This window comes from Chanodichthys erythropterus, chromosome 10 (assembly GCF_024489055.1).
Source record: "Chanodichthys erythropterus isolate Z2021 chromosome 10, ASM2448905v1, whole genome shotgun sequence".
Taxonomy (NCBI): domain Eukaryota; kingdom Metazoa; phylum Chordata; class Actinopteri; order Cypriniformes; family Xenocyprididae; genus Chanodichthys; species Chanodichthys erythropterus.
Genome location: NC_090230.1, coordinates 40,379,252 through 40,402,606, shown reverse-complemented (window position 1 = coordinate 40,402,606; position 23,355 = coordinate 40,379,252). Strand labels below are relative to the sequence as shown.

The following is a 23,355-nucleotide window of genomic DNA, read 5'->3' as shown; positions in this document are numbered from 1 at the left end:
TTTGTACACAGGTCAGAAACAATCCAAGTCCATGAAATCACACACATGCACACATGTTGGTTGTGCAAAGACGCTCTGCCACAGTCTGAGATGAGGGCAGTGGGTAAATAAACCTGTATAATCTGAAACCAGTGCAGAGATTACAGCATCTCTAATCCAAAGACTCTTATTGAGAACATTTTATCATATATATCAGAGTTAGAAGAGTGTTGAAGATATGTTTTGGCTTTTAAAATGCATTACTGTATGATTTGGATGTATACAATTTTTTAGTAGAGCGACTTCATGTGACAATGTCATTTAATATCAGGGTATCACTCTATATTGGCTTTGGTGCATCTGTTAATGTGGTTTGCTTTGGGTTATATGTATATTTGCTCTACAGAAGAGCTGTATCTATCTCCATCTCTTTCTCTCTCCCTCTTTCACACAGACACTCATTCACTCTATCCGGGATGGATAACAGATTTATTTTTAGACACAGTGGGTTTGGCCAGCAAGAAGCTTAGTATACATCATGTGGCTGAGGCAGGCAGCTTTGGGGGAGAGAGGGAGACAGAGACAGAAAGAGAGACCTCCACCCTATCCCCAAATTAGCAACTTTAAATGTACCACACACATCATTCTCTATTACCATAATGCAAACATTTTTTTTATTTATTCTTCAAGTTTCCTATTCTTCAGTTTGTTCTTAAGTATACAAAAATATATAAAAATACAAAAACAAACAACAAAAAAACAACTATAAAATATATATATTTACACTTTTTATGTTAGATTTCACAGCATATATATATATATATATATTAATCTGGACATATTCTTAACAGATTTATTGAGATTCAAACTGTAATGAAGGAATTGTTTAATGAATTATCTAACATCAGTTGACAGTTATATACTTTAACATGTATACGACAATACAGTTTTTGTCATGTAATGTTCGAGAAAATTACTTAAAGTCTGAATAAAGACCTTTGTATGAACATGCTTTTTAGATATGCATCTTCTTTAATAGAAAGCAGTCTCTATCAGTAATGTTAAGTGCTGTAATAGATGTTACAGGGTGTTTATTCCCATCGGGAGCCTGAATAAAACAATGGAATCATGGTTTTAGTGTTGCCTGGAGGGAAAACACAATATTTGTCACTCACATGGCTGCTCCTAGTATCATGGTTATGAGAGCCTGCCCACCATCTGCTGCTGTAAACAATGTTTCCTGGCTCTGCCACCCCCAACACTCCCTGCTCTCTCTCACACACACACACACTGCATGCAGAGAAAGTGTACAAGGTTCAGCATATACAGCCCTTAGGGAACACTTGAACTCTGCTCTCAAAATTCATATCCTAAATATCAGAATATCAGAAACCCATGATTTACCTAAGGCAGAAGTTTAAAAATAAGAATGAAAGATAGCAGTGTTCCTTATTTAAACGCACACCACCATTCAAAAGTTTGGGGTCAGTAAGATTTTCTAAAAGAATTTATAGTTTTATTCAGCAAGAATGCATTAAATTGCTCAAAAGTGACAGTAAAGACTTGTATATTGATACAAAAGATTTATTTTCAAATAAATCCTGTTCTTTTGCACCTTTTCATCGAAGATCCTTGAAACAAAATGAATCATGGTTTTCACAAAAATATTAAGCAGCACAATGATAATAATAAGAAATGAATCAACATATTAGAATGATTTCTGAAGGATCATATGACTGAAGACTGGATTAATGGTGCTTAAAATTCAGCTTTGCCATCACAGGAGTAAATAACATTTTAACACAATAAGGTTATTTTAAATTGTAATAATATTTCCCAATATTACTGTATTTTTGATCAAATAAATCCAGCCTTGGTGGACTTTCTTTCTAACTTCTGAATGGTAAATAATACAATATTTAATGAAGACCAAAGGCAAAAGAACATTCATAAAATGAGAGCTTTATTGATATCAGATTAAAATATACTGATTCCAAATTTATCTCACACATACTTTTTTTTCCTTAAAAAAAGAGAATCTGATATACATATATATATATATATATATATATATATATATATATATATATATATATATATATATATATATATATACATATATATATTGGAATAGGTGGAGCGGTCCCACAGAATTTTAACAATTTTTACACAGATGTAAGGTTGAGTGCTTAAACAATACATGATGACTGATCATAAATACACACTCAATAAAATAAGACATTATACGTTAACTTCCACAACACCGAAAATCATTGAAAATCGGCTTGTTTTGCAAAAGACAATACAACTGAACCAAATGACACACAACGATGTGAATGAAACAGGAAATCAAACTCAGTTTGGTCAGCGTATAGTTGATGAAAGAGTCTTTGGTTGCGCCAAGGCTTTTTAGTGACGAGCCCCTGCTGGATTACCTCATTCAATGGCCACATTTCCTAGCCGTCAGTCGCTTTCTTCCCCAAAACACATGGTGAGAAAGTCTGGTTTACCACCTGATTTGTGGTTGGCTGGCAGGAACTAATGAGACCGAATGGGACATCACGGGAACACCTCAGTTCCCTTTCAGAGCTGCTTTTCTCAGCTGCGACTGGGGCTAAAGACTTGGCTCTAGCTAATGTACGCGACCTGTGCCCTATAAATGGCATACGAATGCCTCATTTACTCCATAATCACATTCGAAAGGAGACACAATCTGGAGAGGAAGTGTACATACAAACCTCTATCAAACATTGCTACTTCTGCTATACGAAGTCAAAGACCACTGTGGTTGCTACGGTTTACCATATACGTAATGTCCCTAAAAACCACGTCAAAATCAATAAATATACGTATAAATAAACAACATGCAACTGATAAAAACAAAACTGGAAGAAATAAAAACACAAAAAATGGATGATGCTTCCGTTTTAGTATGTTTTTGCCTCGTTTAAAACACAAATGGTGCTAAATGGGTTCGTCTTTCACCCTTCTTTACCATGGATCCAGCCATTAGTTAAACCTGAGCATGGGACAAAACTGTGACCTTGGCCAACCCAGAGGAGAGCAAAACGTCGATTTGTGCCTCAGTTTGCACTCCCTTGAATCGAATAGGAAAATACTCACATAATATAAACACTTGGTGTCTAGCTGGCACACATTCGTTCAGTCAAACTCGTATATATTCACGCGGGAAGGGGTTAGCGCTGCTGCTATGAACCTTGCACCCTCAAGATTTAGAGGTGTGTGTCAGGTAGACAGATTTCCAGGGAGGAAGTTACAGCCAGATAATGAAACTAATTATTCATATGCTGCATGTCTCTTTCCAGCATTATGGCCCGTGGGGAGGGGGAGCTCAGGGTCTTCAGTCCCACCCGTTGTCCTTGATCATGTGGGCCAACTCGATGATGAATTTGCCCTCCTTGTACTTCTGACTGCTTTCGAAGGCATGCTCCTAATGGAAAGAAGAAGAGGGAGGGTGAATGAGAGAGGAAAAACAGAAATGGTCAAAAGAACGAGCGTGTGGTCACCTCAAAGTCAAGATTCGCTGATCCAAAAATAATGGACAGCTGTTGGGGAGATTTTTTGGATATGTCAATCAAACTTAACACCTTTAAATAGCAGTATTAGAAGAGAGCTTTCACTATATATGTGCTGTAAAACACGTGCCAACTTCTAAATCTATTCTGATACGCTTACTCTTTAAATATAAGGGTCAATCACGGTAATGAATTCATTCAGCAATGTCTTGAACATCTCGTTTATAATGAATTCATTTTAATATATGTGATTAATATATGTGAATTTAATATATGTAAGTTCATTTTCATATGTGTTCAAATACTCATTAATCTGCATTATTATCATCATTATAAAAAAGCCATGCAGTTTTGTTTTAAAGTATTATTAATATCTGAAGAAAAAAAAAACTTTCAGATGAATCAAATGTCAGGAAGGTTTAACCAATATCAAGGTCAATAAGTTTCTTAAAAATATTTTTTATGATATGCCAAGGTTAATTAAAGTTGTCATATAAACTTAATGATTCAAATCTCAAAAAATAAATAAATAAATAAATAAATAAATTTATTTAAAAAATAAAAATAATAATAATACTGTATACATTAAAGTATACTTAAAAGTGTAAGGAAAATATTATATAAATATTATATAATACACACTACTGTTCAGAAGTTAGGAGTCGATAAGGTTTTTTAATGTTTTACAAAGTAGTTTCTTATGCTCACCAAGGCTTAATTTATTTGATCAAAAATATAGTAAAAATGGTACGATTGCGAAATGTATTACAATTAGTTTTATAATTAATATATATTAATAAAATTAAAATGTAATTTATTCCTGGGATGGCAAAGCTGAATTTTCAGCAGCCATTACTCCAGTCTTCCGGTCTACATTTCTTATTATAAAAGTTGAAAACAGTTGTGCTGCTAATATTTTTGTGGAAACTGTAATACATTTTTTCCCAAGATTCTTTGATGAATAGTATCTTCAAAATGCATTTATTTGAAATAGACATCTTTATTTACTTCTTTACTGTAACTTTTGATCAATGTAATGCATCATTACTGAATAAAAGTATTAATTTCTTTATTATTTAATTTCTTACTGACCACAAACTTTTGAGCGGTAGTTAAAAACTTAAAGTTGCACCACCTGACATTAAATAGAGAAATTTTGTGAAAACGTTTTGGTTGCACTTTATTTTATTTTTAACATGCACTTACTTCTACTTACAGTGTACTTACCTAAGAAAGTACTGGGTAATATAAGGTAACTGCATGGCTTAGAGTTAGGTTTAGGGGTAGGTTCAGGGTTAGTCCCTAGTTATTACCCAGTTATTGCAATTACTATAATAAGTACATGGGAAACGGCACTGTAAATGTACAAACATTTTTTGACAGATATTACTGTTACAAGATAATACTGATTTGTCTTGGAAAGCACAAGGTACTCAAAGGTTGTCAGGAGTAGATTAGTGACGTGGGAAGCGGGTCATGAGGGTGTGGAAAAGCCACTTAAAGTATCTATCTCGATGAGTTGTGTCCGAGCCTCTAGCATGAGTCCTCACGTGAGACAAGATGAGTAATCTCAATATGTAAGTGTGCATGTCCGGCGTGAATGATCATGAGTGTTTGTCTGAGGTAGGTGGTCTCATAGTGAGTGTGTGATTCAGAACTCACGTATTTCCAGCCCAGAGTGGTTTTACAGTTCTCACAGTAGATGTCGGCCACCGCATGGAGACCGGTCAGCAGTACCCTCTCCTCTGCTGGGCCACAGCCAACATTCACCCTGAATGTTGAAAAGAGGATGTCAAGATTACATGAAAAATCATGAACCATTCTGAAATGATTTTTTGCTTGTTGCTTTACCACTTTGTGGTAGACTTACACTGAGTTGAAGAGGTAGGCCCTGCCTTGACTCCCTTGAAAAGACTGCAAAGGAAATAAAACAGACAGAAAGATTACAATTCAGCACCACTATAAACACTGAATTGGCTGACATGTGTTTTACAAATTTACATCAGAGTGATTCAACATCTTTTACTTGTACTGTGACTGCACAATCAGGTAATCTTTTGGAAAAATCAAATTCCATTCGCTGCTCCATTCATGTCCTTGGCGGATAGGATTTCCCAGACATGATGTATAGCAGGGGCAGGGTCATAATTATGGGTGTTTGAAAGCGGTTTGGCCATATGGGCATGGATCAAAAGATCATTAGGGTGGTTTCATTTTGGCTGTGCTATACTGAACAGAATAGCAGTGAAGGCTCTTTTTTATCTATCTTAAGCCTATAACCTACAAGACCTGATTGAAACCATGGCAACAATGAAAACAATATATTAAACACATGAACATAATCATAAGCTCTTGTTTATGTCTGATTCATTTTCTGTGAATCGGTTTAAACTGTCTGACGCAATCCATCAAAATTAATTAAATGATTCGTTCAGATTCAACAATTCAGATTCAATGATTCATTTCATTTACATGATGGTTCCTTGTTAAAAACATTTTTAGTGTTTTCAGTTTTAGTTTAGAGTAAATTATTAAAAAACCTAAAGTATGTTTTAAAAATAAATGAGATGAAAACACTCAAGTATATTTAAAGTGTAAGGAAAATATGATATAATTATTATATTGTAATATATATATATTAACATTCAAAAGTCTGTAAGTCTTTTATTGCTCACCAAGAGTGTATTTATTTTTATTAAAAATACTGTAATATTGTGAGATATTATTACAATGTAAAATGATATGTATTGTAGAATGTAATATTTTTCTGTGAAGGCAAAGCTGATTTTTTTTTTAGCTCCAGTCTTCGGTGTCACATGATCCTTCAGAAATAATTCTAATATGCTGATTTGGTGCTCAAGAAACATTTCTTATTATTATCAATGTTTAAAACAGTAGTGCTGCTTAATATTTTTGTGGAAACTGTCTTTTTTAATGAATCATTTTGAAATGATTAATTTAGATTGACTTCTTGCATTTGGCTATGACTGTTGGATTGAAATGATGGTTTCTTAAAAATATTTTCAGTGTTAGTTTTTAGTAAAGAATTTAAGAGCTGTCAAAGTAAAACATTAATTAATAAAAAAAACAATTAAAGCTATCCAAACACTGGATCATGTTTTCTTTAACACTACCTTATGGTTAAAGAAAAAACATTAGCCCCCTAATGTGCAAAACTCTATTAACCTACTTTAAGCTACTACAATTGTTATATGGTTCCATTCTAACCTTTATTTAGTTCAGAGGGATTCAAACTAATTGAAATCTAATTATCATTTCACCCTCAGAACCGCCTGCAGCGCTCTCGCTCCCCTTGAAACACAAGTAAGGCTTGTCAGGCCGGATACAACTGGGTTTATTTTGCAAACACAGTATGTGAACAACTAATGAATGAAGCAAAACAATCTTTTCTAATCTGTACAATCTCTAAACACACATACGGTCCATCAAAAACCCTGTCTGAGACAATCAGGATATCAGACAGCCAAAACCCTGGGCACAGACTGTAGTGCTGCATTATGGATATATGTGGGTATTCATCTACGTATAGAGACATGATTACTGAGACCTGCTTCTCTTTATCCTTGATTGTGTGACATGTACGTCAGGCAGCCGAGTGTCTTATTGACCCACATTCTGCCTGCACACACACACTCCATGCACAGACAACAGACAAATTCATATGCACAATGTTCACATTATGAATTACAGGTGCTATTAATAATCCTTGACACATATTTCTCCACTCACACACATAATGACACACACCTCACAAACAGGCCCCATATGGTGTTCTAAAAGTGTGCCATCGGTGCCTGTGCACATGTGGTACAATGAAAGTGAGATTATAGGTTACGCTTATAAAAATGGACAAACAGTATTTCACAATTGCTAATGAAAAATAAGGCAACACTTTACAATAAGGTCTCATTTGTTAACATTAGTTAACTAATATGAACTACAATGAGCAATATGTTCTTATAGCATTTATTAATCTTAGTTCATGTTAGTTAATACAAATGTTCATGTTCATGTTAGTTCAAAGTGCATTAACTAATGTTAACAGATACAACTTTTGATCTTAAAAATGTATTGGTAAATGTTGAGATTAACGTTAGTAAATGCTGTAGAAGAACTAATATGATGAATAATATGAACTATGATGAATAGAAAGTTCAAAAGGACATCATTTATTTGAGATGAAATATTTTGAAACAATGTATTTACCATTACTTTTGATCAAATTTAATGCATCCTTACTAAATAAAATCATTAATTTCTTAATTTTTTTTTTTTTTTAGCATTTTTAATGACTTTTGTCTTCCATCATGCGCAACTCATATGGACATCCCAAAAACATGCTGTAGTGTTTCATGACCCTTTAACAGGAACTCAAACAGGATGTCTTAAATTTAAAGGGGTCCATAATTATGATTTCACTTTTTTAACTTTAGTTAGTGTGATGTTGCTGTTCTTCTGACATCTGCAAAGTTACGACGCTTGAATTTCAATGCAAAGGGGGATATTTTCTTTTACAGAAATTGCTTTTTAAGGACTACAACAAATGGCTGGTAGGGACTACAACAAGCTTCTTCTCGGGTTGGTGACATCACAACCCCAAAAATTTACATAAACCCTGCCCACAACAAAGGGGGTGAGGCCATGTTGGGCTGCTTTAGAGAAGAGGAAGAGTTGTTGTAGTAGAGTGTTGTTGCTATGCCGTCATTTTACGCCGGACTGCTTCACAAACAAGGGGTCAATTCAACACTTGATTTGCAGAAAAGATTAACATGACGGTACATGCTAATCAATGAGTTGAATCAACTCCACACCAACTACATAAATTTATCCACTAACCATTCAGAAACGTCCAGTTGCATTATAAAAGTTGTAACTTCTTCCTGAGTCTCTCCATCAGTGTCTGAATCACTAAACAGTGTAAAGCTGAACACCGTTACTGACAATCGTCATTTTGGCTGCGTGAGATTCTCCAGCTTTGTTGTTTTTGAGCAATCGAAGCGCGAGCTGATAAAGCTCCGCCCTCTTCTGGAAAGGAGATGGGAAGCAGCAGCTCATTTGCATTTAAAGGGACACACAAAAACTTTGTGTTTTGCTCGCACCAAAATAGGGGAAAAATTTGACAAGCTATAATAAATGATGGGGTACTTTGAGCTATAACGTCACAAGACATATTCTGGGGACACCAGAGACTGTCCTGAACTGAGTGTACACACAGGTGTGATTAATATACAGGCTAAAAGAGACATTGCTGATTACCTTTGAGATGAGCTCATCATGGTTGGCCAGGTGCGCTCGGCAGTGAATGCAGCTGTAGGTGCGATGGCAGTTGGGCAGATAGGCCTGAAAGGTTTTGGAGCGCGTCATGGCGACCGTGGCGGGGGAGACGGCGCGGGGGCGGAGCAGAAAGGGCCGGTCAGCCCAGGACGACTCACAGGAGAAACAGTGGAGCACGCAGGTGAGGGCCGTGGTGAAGCTTCAGGAGAGAGTAGAGCACACCTGCGAGGAACACACACACTTGTGAATATTATCACAATCTTAACTTTTATATATTTTTATTTAAAAAGTAATTTATTCCTGAGATGGCAAAGGTGAGTTTTCACAGCAGCCATTCAGTCTTCAGTGTCACATGACCCCTCAGAAATCATTCTAATATGCCGATTTGGTGCTCAAGAATCTTTTTTTAATAAATTTGTATTAAATAAATATAATATAAATATAAATTAATACTTTTATTCAGCAGAGATGCATTAAATGGATCATGTTGCAAAAGATATCTATTTCATATAAATGCTCTTCTTTTAAATTTTCAAAATCCTGAAAAAAGTAGCACGATTTCCACAAAAAAATTAAGCAGCAAAAATAGTTTTCAACATTGTTATTAATAAGAACCATGATTTATAATTAATGAGAATAATTGAGCACCAAATTATTATATTAGAATGATTTCTGAGTTATCATGTGACACTGAAGACTTGAGTAATGATGCTGAAAATTCAGCTTTGCCATCACAAGAATAATTTACATTTTAAAATATATTAAAACAGAAAACATTTCCTTTGAATTGTAGTAATATTTCACAACATTTATGTTTTTACTGTATTTTACTGTATTTTTCTGAAAAAAATCTTACTTATTCCAAACTTTTGACCAGTAGTGTAGGTATTCAGAAATCATCATATTTATGACATCACTGCCATAAGCATATTAACATGAGCATGCACATTTACATATCAAAGCACAACATATAACATGCATATTACAAGCACATACATATTAACATATTTAAGCTGCAATCACAAAAACAGCTATTTGTAAGTATCAAATAGAGGGAGGAAAATAGTTATGAAAAAAACATTGGGACTGATTTTGTGCAAGAAGCCTTGACTAAGTTTAACTTCAAAGCATAAAATAAAATGTTACAAAAGTATAGTGGCCCCTTTAAGAAAATGCTGTACCTATGTAAATAAATGTATGAAGATGAAAATAATGAATATTAAATATTAAAGAGCAGTGTATTCATACATTTTATGTGACATAAATGACGCAGAGTGATGTTCAAAACTGAGTGTACGTCAGCAAGACACACAGACAGTGAACACAGCAGACGTCATTTACAGGAACACGGGTCAAATATGCATGAATCAGAGTGTCTGTGAGTTGTTGTCTGACAGCTAACTGTGAATGTGTGGTCCCACGTTCATCCTGCCCTCGGGTTAGAAGAGGCTGAGCTGTATCAGAGGCGGCTTTTTAATGCAGAGAGCTGGAGACCTGCCAATGACGTGAACTCAAACACACAGTGACAGCCAGACACTCTAATGCTCATCTCTGCTCAACCGATTCATACCTAATAAAATGTGGTTAGCTTAAATAAAACACATCCATATATTATAAGACAAAATGTTGCCTGGGATGTAAACAGAGCACTTCATGCACTATATTCCAAGACATACAGCTTTTATGGTGCTTTGTTGTCTTTTTTGGAGCTTGACACTCTCTGATCAATATTTGCCTTCATTGTATGTAAAAGAGCAGCATGAACCAAGGCAGTGACTATGTCTTGAACACTGGGGGGACCTTTTTTAAAAAATATATATATTTATTTTTTTTGTACGTCTAATATGTCAAAAACACAAAACGTTACTTGCCTCATCACATTCTGTTATGAATTACTGTGGCGACCAGGGCGGGCGAGAGCCGTGAGGGAATGGCGCGAGGCCGGTGGTGCGAGAGTTAATGAGCTCCACCTTGGAGGCACACCGGCCTCGAGTCTCTCACAGAGGAGCTCCGGAAGTATAAAAGGAGGAGCGACGTCTGCCGGCCACACAGACATAATAAAACATAAAATAATATCCAGGCCTGGTCCTCTCTCGTCCTTCACTGTCATCGCTCCTCCTTTTATACTTCAGGAGCTCCTCCGTGAGAGACTCAAGGCCGGTACGCCTCCCAGCTGGAGCTCATTAACTCTCGCGCCACTGGCCTCGCGCTGTTCCCTCGCGGCTCTCGCCCGCCCTGGTCGCTACAATTACATTAATCATTTCATATTAATCAAATAATAGCATGTAAAAATTTCAAAATTTTACAGTGGTTTGCAACACTGGATATTATACAGTTGGTCACTGAATATTTTAATCAAAAAACAGTTGTCAAAATATTAAATGTTTAGCTAATTACTCGCCACATACTCTTTCACTGCTAAAACAAAAGCATTACATTGGATTTCGCACTTGTCTTCCGTGACCAGTAAGCCCCGCCTTCTTTTTTTTGATTGGGCAGCTCACTCATTCTGACAGTAATGAGTGCTGTTAAGCCCAGAACACAGTTTTTGTTCGGCGGCCGACTACGTTTTCTCATTGTGTTCCACACCGTCGACTGAAGTTGGTCCTCGTCAGATTGGGGTCGGAGCTCGTCGGTTAGTCGGGCCATCTTATCATTCTGATTGGCTGTTTAGCTACTGCCACCTGCTGGTACGGAAAGGCATTTCTTCTACGCGGGCGCAGGACGGACGTGCTACTTGGCCATCGGGTATCAAGAGTTGGTTTGGTGTGTCAGGGCAACTTTGGACCCAGACACTGCCAACGTGAGCCAACCCCACAGTCTGCTTTCGTCGCCATTAGTTTGTCGGCGTCGGTTTGGTGTGTTCTGGGCTTTAGACTGCTGAGGCAGACCAGCCTCAAAACTTTTTTTTACCATCCTAACAACAAACAGAGCAGTGAATAATGGAGTACAGCAGAGCAGCAATCAATAATGTCAAATATTATCAATTAATATCAATTTGGCCATTGCTAATTGTTGGTGGGGGGACTCAATGTCCCGGCCCTGGGGTGAAAATCATTCTAAACATTTCCTTTTTAGTCCTACAGGTTTGGAATGACATGAGGGTTAATGAGTTAATGATGACATCATTGTAATTTTTGGTTGAAATAACCCTTCAGGGCACACAAATGTGATGTGATTAAAATCTTGACTTATTATGTGCCCTCTTTTACGTCATTGTGGCATGTTGGCAGTTTTTCGCCTGTTGAGGCAGCAGCTTTGGATGAGATTTAAGGCAGAACTAATTACTAAAAGAATCCACAGGCATCTCATTTAATTACCCAGAAGTGCGGACAGCTATTTGCGAGATCGAAAAAGGGCCTTGTGAGTGACATCATTGGATATTTGAATTCCAACCACATCTCTGCAAACCGACGTAATTATCACATAAACAAAAGCATTTGCTGGCTGTTGTGACTCAGCAAAGTCAGCAAAAACCCTGCTTAGGTCATGAAGCATATATTTAGACAACTGCTTAAACGTCTTTTATAATGCCAATACAACACTTTACAATAAGGTTTCATTTGTTAACATTAACTACATAAGTTAACATGAACTAATGACAAACTACTACAACATTTATTGACCTTTGTTAGTTGATGTTAACTAACACATTAACTAACGTTAACAAATGAGACCTTATTGTAAAGGGTTACCATTTAAATAAAGCCAAGTGGCTAAGCATAGTTGTGAGAAAAACTCAAGGAATAAATTCTTTGTAGACACCACATGAACTCAGTGACTCTGTGGCAAATTAAATTAGACAGCTCAAAAAAGGTTGCAAGTAAGGTTTCCTGGGAAGCTATTTGCAATTCTGTGATTATATTTGCTTTGGCACAGATGTGATCAAACAGGCCTGTACAGCCAGAGAGTATTCTGGACAGCAGCATGAGACTTGAAATCTGACTCTTCTTGGCATAATTAAGCATCATTGTGTTTGCTCTGCCATTAGGAACTCTGCATAATTTGACCAAATGATACAACAGCATCATTTTCAACATCATTTCCTAACACGATTACATAGGATCGACAAAGGATGGATGCGGTGCGGGTATAAGGCTAATTGGAGGTAAAGCGATTAAGAGGCAAATTTATGCAATATGCAGAGGCAGGAGTTCATTCGGATCTCGACAGAAGATAAACGGCTGTCGCCAATATAATTACTGAGGTCATAATCACAGGAACGGTCCCCACTCTGTCTCTGTCTGCTTTGTCTGTTTACCATTCCAAATTAGTCTGGAGCAGACCAAACACATATAATGAAGAGATCTCATTCATCAAGTGTCCAAACATGGCTGATCCTTCTTCTTCTGACTACACACTCAACAAACAAATCTAATACAGACTAATGTAATAAATCCAAGACTGCAGTAATAGCAGAATATAAAGGAAATGTATCTGTCACGGTACACTCTTAAAAATAAAGGTTCCAAAGGAAGGGTTTGGTATAGCAATGCAATAAAAGAACCAATTTGGCTTCCCCATTAAATCTTTTAGTGAACAGTTCTAAAAAGAACCATTTTTTTTCTTAATGAATGAAGAATATTTTAATAATGTACACTCTAAAAAATGCTCAGTGGTTGGGTTAAATATTTGCCCAATGTTCTGGACAGTTTTATTTAACCCAACTATTGTTTAAAAATGACTATATGGCTGGCTTATAATGAACCCAAAATTGGAAATGAAGGTTGGAAATTAAAAATCAGATACATAATTACTAAAAGCAACAATAATCAAAAGGTGAACATTTATTAAAGCAATAAGCAATTGAATAAATGTTTATTGTTTAATTATTATTCATTAAACTTATTAATAAATGTACATTTATTAAACATAATAAATGTTAATTTACAACATACTTTGGGTTCATTTAAGCAAGCAATAAAGTAAGCTTTAAACAATAGTTGAGTTAAATAAAACTACCCAGCAGGTTGAGCAAACATTTAACCCAACCGTTGGGTTAAAACAACCCAATTGCTGGGTTTGTCCATTTTCAGAGTTTTAGGAGTGTAAAAAACCTTTTCATGATGTAAAGAACATTTTGTACAATGGAAAGTTTCCATGGAGGTTTAATGTTCTTCATGGAACCATCAATGCCAATAAAGAAACTTTATTTTTAAGAGTGTATGGTGGTTATATCCCAAACAAATCAATCAAAAATAGGTAGCATAATCCTTCACTCTAACAAATGCTGGGTTAAAAACAACCCAAGCTGGGTTGAAAATGGACACACTCAGCGGTTGGGTTAAATGTTTGCCCAACGTACTGGGCAGTTTTATTTAACCTGACTATTGTTTAAAATTTACTATATGGCTTAAAATGAACCCCAAATAGGTTGGAAATAAAAAATCTGACACATAATTACTAGAGGCAACAATAATAATCAAAACGTGAACATTTATTAATAAGCAATTAAATAAATGTTTATTGTTTAATTATTATTCATTAAGCATTAATAATTGTACATTTATTAAACATAATAAATGTTAATTTACATCATACTTTGGGTTCATTTTAAGCAAGCAATACAGTAAATTTTAAACAATAGTTGAGTTAAATAAAACTACCCAGCAGGTTGGACAAACATTTAACCCAACTGCTGAGTTAAAACATTTTCAACCATTTTTAACCCATCATTTTTTTTGAGAGATAATGGTGCTTATCTCTCCCCCCCGTTTCCCCCAATAACTTGGGCTGTTTTCAACTGCATAATATTATAAATCAATATCATCTCCATCCCGTAATATTACACTTACACAAATCAGATAAATCCCTGTTTTTAATAAAAATGCCTGTTATGTAACAATAACACATGGTGCAGCAGGTACATCAGCACAAAATGGCATATTTTGTTTGCTTGTTTAAACTAGAACATAAGAAATCTTGTGCATTTCAGACAGTAAGAAGACATCTAAACAGATGACAAGGACCCCCGGACAGGTGGCGAATCCCCCTTCTCTCCCCCAAATCTTTCACATAATACACAGCAGGCAGCTCCCATAATAGCACCTTTTTTTGCTGCCCTTTGAAATCTGTCAGCACAAATTAAAAAGCCTCTGCTGCGTACACACATATGCTGTGAGGTTCAGCTCTAACTAAATTGTTGTTTATACATCTGATGAATTAACACTTTATTAACAGTTTCCCTGTTAAAGTAATTACAATAACACACAAAGCGGCTCATACGCACTGCTTAGCAAATGCAAACTTATGTAAACACAATAAAGAGAGACCCAACTTAAAATAAAAGTTTAAAATTATAATTGTACATTTTTAATATGCAAGCTGCATTTGAGAGCCAAATACAGAGAAAATACAATCCTTTGTGATGAAAACAAAACGACCACTAAAGAAAAATAAATACTAAATGACCTCGAAAATTAGTACATTTTATATTTAATAACATACCGGCTTGAAAAGCACTCTTTGCGAATTCATCCTTAAGAATAACAGCATCTATGCAAGCCTCTCAAGCTCATGATCATATTCTAACAGCACGAACCTACAGAGATACCCATGAATGTGCAACTCTAGCATCAATATCCAAGGAAACAGAGTGGGTCAGACGGAGAGACGGAGGGATGGATCCAGGTCAGACGAGTGTGTATGTGGGTGTCAGTGAATCAGCTTCTATGTAGGCCAGAGAAGATGCCACCTGACTGACGGTGCAGATGGCAGCACCAGCTCAGCACCTCTGGCAATCACTTCCTTGAAAACACCCACAGCTAAACCAATTCAGAAAAGCCAACTTTAAAATGACAACAAGCCTGAGTGTCACTCACTTATGTTGTGATAACAAAACAGTACACAATAACAATATGCAAAATTTTAAATAGCCACAATTTAGCCATCTAAGAACAATTCTTTATGCATACAATAACATTAATAAACATGTACTTAATATGCAGTGATCTTGTGGAGCTGCCTGCAATGTTATTGTAATTAAAGTTTAATATTCAATGTGTAGCATGAACACTTTCTCACTAATTTAAGAGCATGTTCGTGCTTTTTTAAATGCAAAACAGCATTCATTTGCAAATAAAATTTTTAATATAAAAAAATTAAATATAAATGCACTTCAAAAATTCATATTAAAATATCCTTGCTGTTTTCATGGTGAACGACATGCATAAAAACAGTTGTTTTTTTTCTCCTGATTCATTTGCTGGTAGTGTGGCATTAGTGCCATACTAATTTTGTAAGTCTACATTCAACGCACACTTTTGGAACACATTTGAAAGCTATAGAGTATAATTATTGACATTTTAACTATGTATGTATGTATTCTGTATATTATATTTTTAAACCCAGAATAGTAGTGTCACTCAGATTCACTCCAAAAGCAAGTTATAAGTTCACAGAATTTAAAAGGTTAAATTGTAGTGAGCTGTCATACTGCACGATACCAAATAACACACATTCCATTTTTAAAAGACTAACTTCCTATAAAAAGAGCCACTAAAAGCATTATTATTGTACAGATATTACCTTTGAATGGAAAAGACGCGCAGGTCGAACTCTCTCCTTCTTTAAAACTGCAACTTCATATCAAACAGGCGATCATTATTCACAACAAAGTTTGCAGGTATCTTCATCAGCCACGCACCTCGGCAGAAGCCCTCTGTAAATATAACACCGTTGCGCATCGGGCCTTGCCATACAAGCTCCCATTTTTATTGACAGCCAGGCCAGCCAATAAATGAGACAAAACGGCCTAGCAACAATACTCTGATTGGCCACCCTAAAAAGTGGACGGACCAATGAAAGAGCGCAGAGAATATGCAGGCGAAAACCAAAACATTCGTTATCTTTGTGATGTGTCAGTTGTAAGCACTAAAACTAAGAGCGAAAGTAAGTCTTAGTTAACTTTAAACTCAGAATATAAAGTATTCTTAAGATATTACAATTGCCAGTCTGTATTTTAATTAAGTGAGAACGTCAAAGATGTACATAATCAGTTCATATAACTAAATAGCGCCTCTGTGTGTCGTGTTTTTACTCTGTGTTTTAAATAAATGTGATGCTTTTACATCGAAATAGATTAATATTTCAATATCCTTTCTAAAGAACGAGTGTTAAAGCATTTTATTTTATTTTACCTCGGTAAAAAAAAAAAAAAAAAAATTATGACGTCAAAACAGAAAATCCGGAGTGGGCACTTTGTGTACACATTCCAGTAATTACAGTTTAAAATCGTATTAGTTTTGAAATGACACTGTTCACCTTGTTTGTTTTTTTCTCACTGCATTTTTATTTACTGTAAACACACCATTCCTTAATTTGATTGCTTGTATTTACAGCCACAATTGTTTGTACAAATGTGTTCAAAAATACTGCCACAAGAAAATGCAAAGAAGCATGGTGAAAACAAAACGCTTAATATCAAGAGAAAATCATGTCCTCGTCCTACGGATGTCTCAATGGTGCTTTTAAGTGCAGAATTTGTGTTTTTTTGTTACTGTGGAGTTGAACTAGCAGTGTTGGCACGCAGAACGCCTCTCAGCACCCTGAAGTTTGCCAGCGGCTGGTTCTCCTTCGGAGGGTAGCATGGTCCACGATCTGTCACGTAGGCATAAGGGAAGCGTAGCACCCAGAGTCCATCAGGGGGCAGCACCACCTCAGGTTGCTCCGGATGGAAGATAGGACAGGGAGGGGGACCTGGCTGGACCTAGGAAAGAGAAAGCGAAGCACAGAAGAGCATACTTCAATGGAGAAAATATGGGTGGTAATTATTGTGAATAACTTATTTAAATTCATTGGCTATGCACTTATTAACATATTGTACCTGTGGGTTTAGGACAATCTCAAGAGGAGCATCAGGAACGACGACAAAAAGACGAGCCAGCTGAGCGTAGTGTGGCTTGATCCCTCGTCCTTGAGCTGGAGAGTGAATGTATAAAGGCATGTCAGAATTTAAGCATCTGGTTGCAGGTTCCTTTGGTCCACCTTGCCCAAGCACTTTGACAACTTTATCAGGGCCAGAACTAAAGAAGCGGCGCCCTCTGCTGTCCTCATACTCAAAACCAACAAAAGCACGAGCTACATCATCCCGTCTGCGCCCTCGTCCGATTCCTCCAGCGCTGCCTCGCTTTCCAGCGGATGCTTTATTTGGTGCTGGCCAGGAGGCTGGGCCTCCATCTAGAGGCTCAAGCGATCCCACATCTTCCTCTGATCGGCTTCGAATGACAACATCCCAGGGCAAGAGGAAAGCTGAGCCTGGGAGGAATCCAGGTTGCTCTAAACCAGTGAGACTGTTATAGGCCTTAGCTGGACCGAGTTTAACAAGGGACCAACTCGAGAACTTGGGCAACAGTCCTTTTGGGCATCCAGAATGAAGCATGCCAGGAAGATACTCCACAGTGGAGGGCTGTCTGTCCACCAAGCTTGGCCTCTTCTCTTGTCCTTCTGCTCCATCACCATATGTTCCAAGGCTGTCCGTTGACTGGCCCAAGCTAAGGGCGAGACTTAGACTTGTGCTTTCACCAGGTGTGTGAGTGCTAGTCTCTTTCTCCTTTAGACGATCAGCTTCGCCCGATGGAGGTACCTCTACAGGTCTGGGCACCTCATCGCTGGCAGGAGCAGGGTCAGGTGTGCTGGCTTGGAACACCGGGAAATTGATGCGCTCCAACTTTCCACAACATTTCTCCTCAAGCATCTAAGAATGAATGACAGAATGATTAAAAACAGTTTTAAAGGGTTAGTTCAGCCAACAATGAAATTTCTGTCATCAATTACTCATGTCGTCCCAAACTCGTAAGACCTTCGTTCATCTTTGGAGCACAAATTAAGATATTTTTGATGAAATCCGAGGGTTTCTGAACCACATAGGCAGCAATGTCATTGCACCTTTCAAGGCCCAGAAAGGTAGTAAAGACATCATTAAAATAGTCCATGTGACTACAGTGACAATACTTTTTTTTATTCAACAACAAGAAATTGTTAAATAAAGTCGTTATTATTGTTTTGTTTTTGCGCACAAAAAGTATTCTAGTCGCTTCATTACATTAAGGTTGAACCACTGTAGTCACATGGACTATTTTAACGATGTCTTTACTACCTTTATGGGCCTTAAAAGGTACATATGACGTTGCTGCCTATGTGTGGATCAGAAACCCTCAGATTTTATCAAAATAATCTTAATTTGTGTTTTGAAGATGAACAAAGTTCTTACGGGTTTGAGGGTGAGTACTTAGTGACAGAAATATGATTTTTGGGTGAACTAACCTTTTAAAGTGTATGTAGTGAATATTTAGGGAAGAAACTTGTAGTTACTGACTTGATAGAAGTCGTAGTTGGCAGCCTGGATGTCGAATGGATCTTCTCTTGGAGACTGCTTCTTACCACAGTTACAGGAACTTGTAGAGCGACCCCTGCTATTGTGGTATAGAATAGGTGGGTTATGGTCCATTTCTGGCTTCTCTCCTGCAATGTGAACAAAATAGAGGTTTATGGTAGTATATTGTATGATATGCTGTTGATTTACACAGTAAAGTTTTGTAACCTCAACCAGTTTAGTAACATAACATTGACAGTTATTGCACAATGAAAATCTATGGAGTGTCGCATCCCCTATTGCTCCATTGACTTCCATTGGAAATTGGATTTCTGTCTATCGAAACGTTTTCTGTTAATTTTTACAAACTGTGCTAAGAGTCTAAATTATTTTGTGGTAACTGACAGCATCCCACATATATTTAGATTTATGCATTTAACAGACACTTTTATCCAAAGCGACTTACATTGGATTGAAGATAAACATTTTTATTGGTTCTTGCATTCCCTGGGAATCAAACCCACAACCTTGGCATCACTAACGTTTAATTCAGAACACTCTTTTACCTTACCTTCAATGCAATTTAAGGGGTTAGTTCACCCAAAAATGAAATTTTTTTCATTAATTACTCACCGTTCCAAACCCTTAAGTCCTTTGTTCATCTTCAGAACACAAATTAAGATATTTTTGATAAAATCCAAAAGTTTTTTTTTTATCCCCCATAAAAAGCAATGTAATTACCACATTCAAGGTCCCGAAAGGTGGTAAAGACTTCGTTAAAATAGTCCATGTGACTGCAGTGGTTTAAACTTAATATTATGAAGTGATGAGAATATTTATTGTGTGCAAAAAACAAACAAAAATGACAACTTAATTTAACAATTTCTTCTCTACCCTGTCATTCTCCTTTTGTTTTTGCGTACAAAAAGTATTCTCGTCGCTTCATAACATTAAGGCCGTGTGTCCACCTAAGCGTTTTTTCCAGCTCCAAGCGTACTTTTTCAATTGTTTTCAATGGGAACGCCGCGTTTTTTAAACGCCGAGAGCGTAACGAGGCGCTGAGCGTCTTTTTCACGCTCAAGCGCTGAGAGCTGGGCGTTTTTTACAGGTCGCCTCGAGTTGAAGAATGTTCAACTTTGAGTAAAACGCTGCGCTCATCACTGTCACTTTTTAGCCAGCCGTCCAATCAGAGTGGAGGAGGGGCGGAACAAATACAACTCCGACCAACTGTCACATTCTTGCTGAAACAGAAACAAAATGGATGAGAAATTAATATTGCTGGTCTCCGAACATGCATAGCAAGTTATTCCACATTGTGTGAACATTTTTAGCCTGAAACAAACTACCTGCAAAATCCGTTATAAGTAACAGTGCCGCGGATATTCCATATCATAGCAACAAAGCGTCTCAACGGAAAAAAACGCTACGCTGCAGAAGCGCTCAAAGACGGGCGTTTTAAGCAGAGCGCCTAGCGTTTTCAGCTGGCTAAAAACGCTTAGGTGGACACACGGCCTAAGGTTGAACCACTGTATTCACATGGATTTTAACAACGTTATTATTTTTCTGAACCTTGAATGTGGTAATTGCGTTGCTTCCTATGGGGAATAAAAAAACCTCTTGGGATTTCATCAAAAATATCTTAATTTATGTTAAGTTGTGGAACGGCATGAGGGTGAGTAATGAATGACGGAAATATCATTTTTGGGTGAACTAACCCTTTAAGTCGCTTTGGATAAGTTGCTTCATCTACCAAATGCACAGGTGCAAATGTAATCTATGTGCATCTTTACCTGGCTTTGGCAGCAGATGAAACTTGTGCACGCAGTGCTGATCCGTAAGGCTGCGCTCCTCACAGAGCTGATGCCCGTTACTCCAGAACTTGTAGCAATCCTCATGGAGCTGCAAGGCGTATCTTTGAAAGGCGACCCCCCTTGCATGCTGGCTGTACACTCGCAGTGCCTGTGCCAGTTGATTCTTGTGCACTGTGGTGGTGTAATTATGAGGAAGGTTTGACTGGTACGCACTGTGAGCCAGGGGCAATGCTTTCTGACACCTGTTTTCCGAGAACTTCGCATCTGCGTCAAGAAACCCCTCCAGCACTTTCAGCTGACCCTGCACCTTGAGGGAGATCTCAGCTGCATCATCCTCACTGTTCTCAATCATGACCTGATAAAGTCTGTACGCAACATGCACCCACTTGGAATAAGTGGGCAGCTCAAAGTGGGATGGCTGTGGATTGCGACCTACACTGTCATCAAAACCTTTCTTGGTCAATACAAGTTCGACATGCTGCCAAAGGAACTCTTTTAAAGTGCAGTCCACCAACTGCCCTCCTGAGGAAAGACTGCTTTCCACATTGAAAGAGGGCTGTCTGTTAGAGTGCCTCATCTGTTGGTACCGCCTTTGCCCGGGCACAGGTGGACCGCCTTCGTTCTCTCTGAGGACACAGTTGGACCGCAGGTGACCCAGCAGAGAGCTGATAGGGTCCTCGTCTGGTCCTGGCACTACATATACAAAAGCCTGGTTGGCTGGAACTGTAAAGAGACAATTACTACTCTGGTTGGTCAGTACACGACTTTTCCTGAATATCCTGTATATCTGATCTTCCAGAGCATGCTGCAGCCGCCTTCTAGGGGAGTGTTTTTTGGGTTTATCCCCTCCAGAACCATCAGTCCCATTCCCACCCATGCCAGAGGAGCCCACTCTGAGAGCTCCGTTCATCTGGAACACAAATAGCAGACGTGGAGGGCACGGCCGGCAGTTTAACTTCCATTCCTTTGATATGGGTGAATCTTTAATCGCAGCGCGCAGCAGTGGAAGCGCTTTCTGACGTAGCGCGTCCAAAGCGCGAAACATTCTATCGTAAGTGACGTCGAACGAACATGTGGGATGAACCAGCAGAAGAACATGGCATAGCGAGAAGAGATACAGAAGCTGCAAACAGTGGTCCTTCTCTGCCGTTTTCCAAAACTCATGCGCTTCTGCATGACCCAAACCGACCGTCAGCGACTCGCACGCGCGAATAAGCTGGCGGTTGTCTAAAACAGATGTTAATACGAGATACAGCACGCGGTTCTCCTGATTATAATATGCTTGCATCGATGTTCCTCCGCCTGGACTGTCAGTGTCGTCGTTCCCAAAGAGAGAGAAGATGTGTTTATCTGCTAAGGTGTTTATGAGAGAATCTTTGGCTGATCCGGGTTGCATTGCGCTTTTCCCAAATATGCCCAATACGCAAACGCCCTCATCTTTGTCGCCGGTGTCTTCTATTATTTCTGACTGCAACAGTGCTCCAATATTCATGGGCACCGCCATTTTGAAACAAGTGGGCGTGGCTTGTGTTGAACTCAGCGCAAAATAAGAGTCCTGGTGGAGCGGATACATGAATTTGCAGTTTAAAGGGTTAGTTCACCCAAAAATGAAAATTCTGACATTTATTACTCACCCTCGTGCCAATTTACACCCGTAAGACCTTCGTTGATCTTCGGAACACAAATTAAGATATTTTGGTTGAAATCCGATGGCTCAGTGAGGCCTCCATAGCCAGCAATGACATTTCCTCTCTCAAGATCCATTAATGTACTAAAAACATATTTAAATCAGCTCATGTGAGTACAGTGGTTCAATATTAATATTATAAAGCGACGAGAATATTTTTGGTGCGCCAAAAAAACTAAATAACGACTTATTTAGTGATGGCCGATTTCAAAACACTGCTTCAGGAAGCTTCGCAGCGTTATGAATCATCGAATTATGATTCGGATCGCGCGTCAAACCGCCAAACTGCTGAAATCACGTGACTTTGGAGCTCCGAACTGCTGATTTGACAGCTCCGAAGCTTCATAAATATGTTTTTAGAACCTTTATGGATCTTGAGAGGAGATGTCATTGGATTTGGATCAAAACTATCTCAATTTGCGTTCCGAAGATTAACGAAGGTCTTACAGGTGTGGAACGGCATGAGGGCGAGTAATAAATGACAAAATTTTCATTTTTGGGTGAACTAACCCTTTAAAATGTACAAAAATAAATAGCTAAATTATATATATATATATATATATATTATATATGTGTGTGTGTGAAAAAATAGTGTTAGTCTTATAATTTTAAAAATGGTATTATTGTTAACTAAACCTAAAAGTATTCATAAGTTACTAACTGAAATAAGTTTAAATACTAATATGACAAACTGAAATCAAACTAAAAGCTAAATAGAAATATATATATATATAT

At 37.6% G+C, this 23,355-nt stretch overlaps 2 protein-coding genes across 3 annotated transcripts; both read right to left on the bottom strand.

Annotated features, from left to right (window-relative positions):
* Window positions 1-2,109: 2,109 nt before the first annotated feature.
* ypel2a (yippee-like 2a) lies at window positions 2,110-8,926 on the bottom strand. Its single transcript, XM_067397716.1, has 4 exons — window positions 8,793-8,926; window positions 5,386-5,429; window positions 5,178-5,286; window positions 2,110-3,430 (listed from the first exon to the last, which is right to left on the bottom strand). Exons 1-4 carry the CDS (start codon window positions 8,898-8,900, stop codon window positions 3,341-3,343), a joined length of 351 nt encoding a protein of 116 aa, XP_067253817.1. The 5' UTR covers window positions 8,901-8,926; the 3' UTR covers window positions 2,110-3,340.
* Window positions 8,927-17,296: 8,370 nt separating this feature from the next.
* Window positions 17,297-22,634, bottom strand: smg8 (SMG8 nonsense mediated mRNA decay factor). 2 transcript variants are annotated; one of them, XM_067397713.1, is made up of 5 exons: window positions 22,568-22,634; window positions 20,913-22,488; window positions 19,126-19,271; window positions 17,635-18,504; window positions 17,297-17,517 (listed from the first exon to the last, which is right to left on the bottom strand). In XM_067397713.1, exons 2-5 carry the CDS (start codon window positions 22,435-22,437, stop codon window positions 17,305-17,307), a joined length of 2,754 nt encoding a protein of 917 aa, XP_067253814.1. In that variant the 5' UTR covers window positions 22,438-22,488; window positions 22,568-22,634; the 3' UTR covers window positions 17,297-17,304. The 2 variants fall into 2 exon arrangements, with proteins under 2 accessions (XP_067253814.1, XP_067253813.1); XM_067397712.1 differs by lacking the exon at window positions 22,568-22,634 and having other exon boundaries at window positions 20,913-22,544.
* Between the last annotated feature and the right edge of the window lie 721 nt (window positions 22,635-23,355).

What these genes read in the sequence shown, in the direction of transcription:
- ypel2a (XM_067397716.1), bottom strand. Translation starts at nt 8,900, where the DNA reads ATGACGCGCTCCAAAACCTTTCAGGCCTATCTGCCCAACTGCCATCGC. An exon ending in GCCTACCTCTTCAACTCAGT is followed by an intron (nt 5,287 to 5,385) that starts GTAAGTCTACCA and finishes TTCAACATTCAG; the next exon opens with GGTGAATGTTGGCTGTGGCC. An exon ending in CCACTCTGGGCTGGAAATAC is followed by an intron (nt 3,431 to 5,177) that starts GTGAGTTCTGAA and finishes TCTTTCCATTAG; the next exon opens with GAGCATGCCTTCGAAAGCAG.
- smg8 (XM_067397712.1), bottom strand. Translation starts at nt 22,506, where the DNA reads ATGTATCCGCTCCACCAGGACTCTTATTTTGCGCTGAGTTCAACACAA. An exon ending in CCAACTACGACTTCTATCAA is followed by an intron (nt 18,505 to 19,125) that starts GTCAGTAACTAC and finishes ATTCATTCTTAG; the next exon opens with ATGCTTGAGGAGAAATGTTG. An exon ending in AGATTGTCCTAAACCCACAG is followed by an intron (nt 17,518 to 17,634) that starts GTACAATATGTT and finishes TCTCTTTCCTAG; the next exon opens with GTCCAGCCAGGTCCCCCTCC.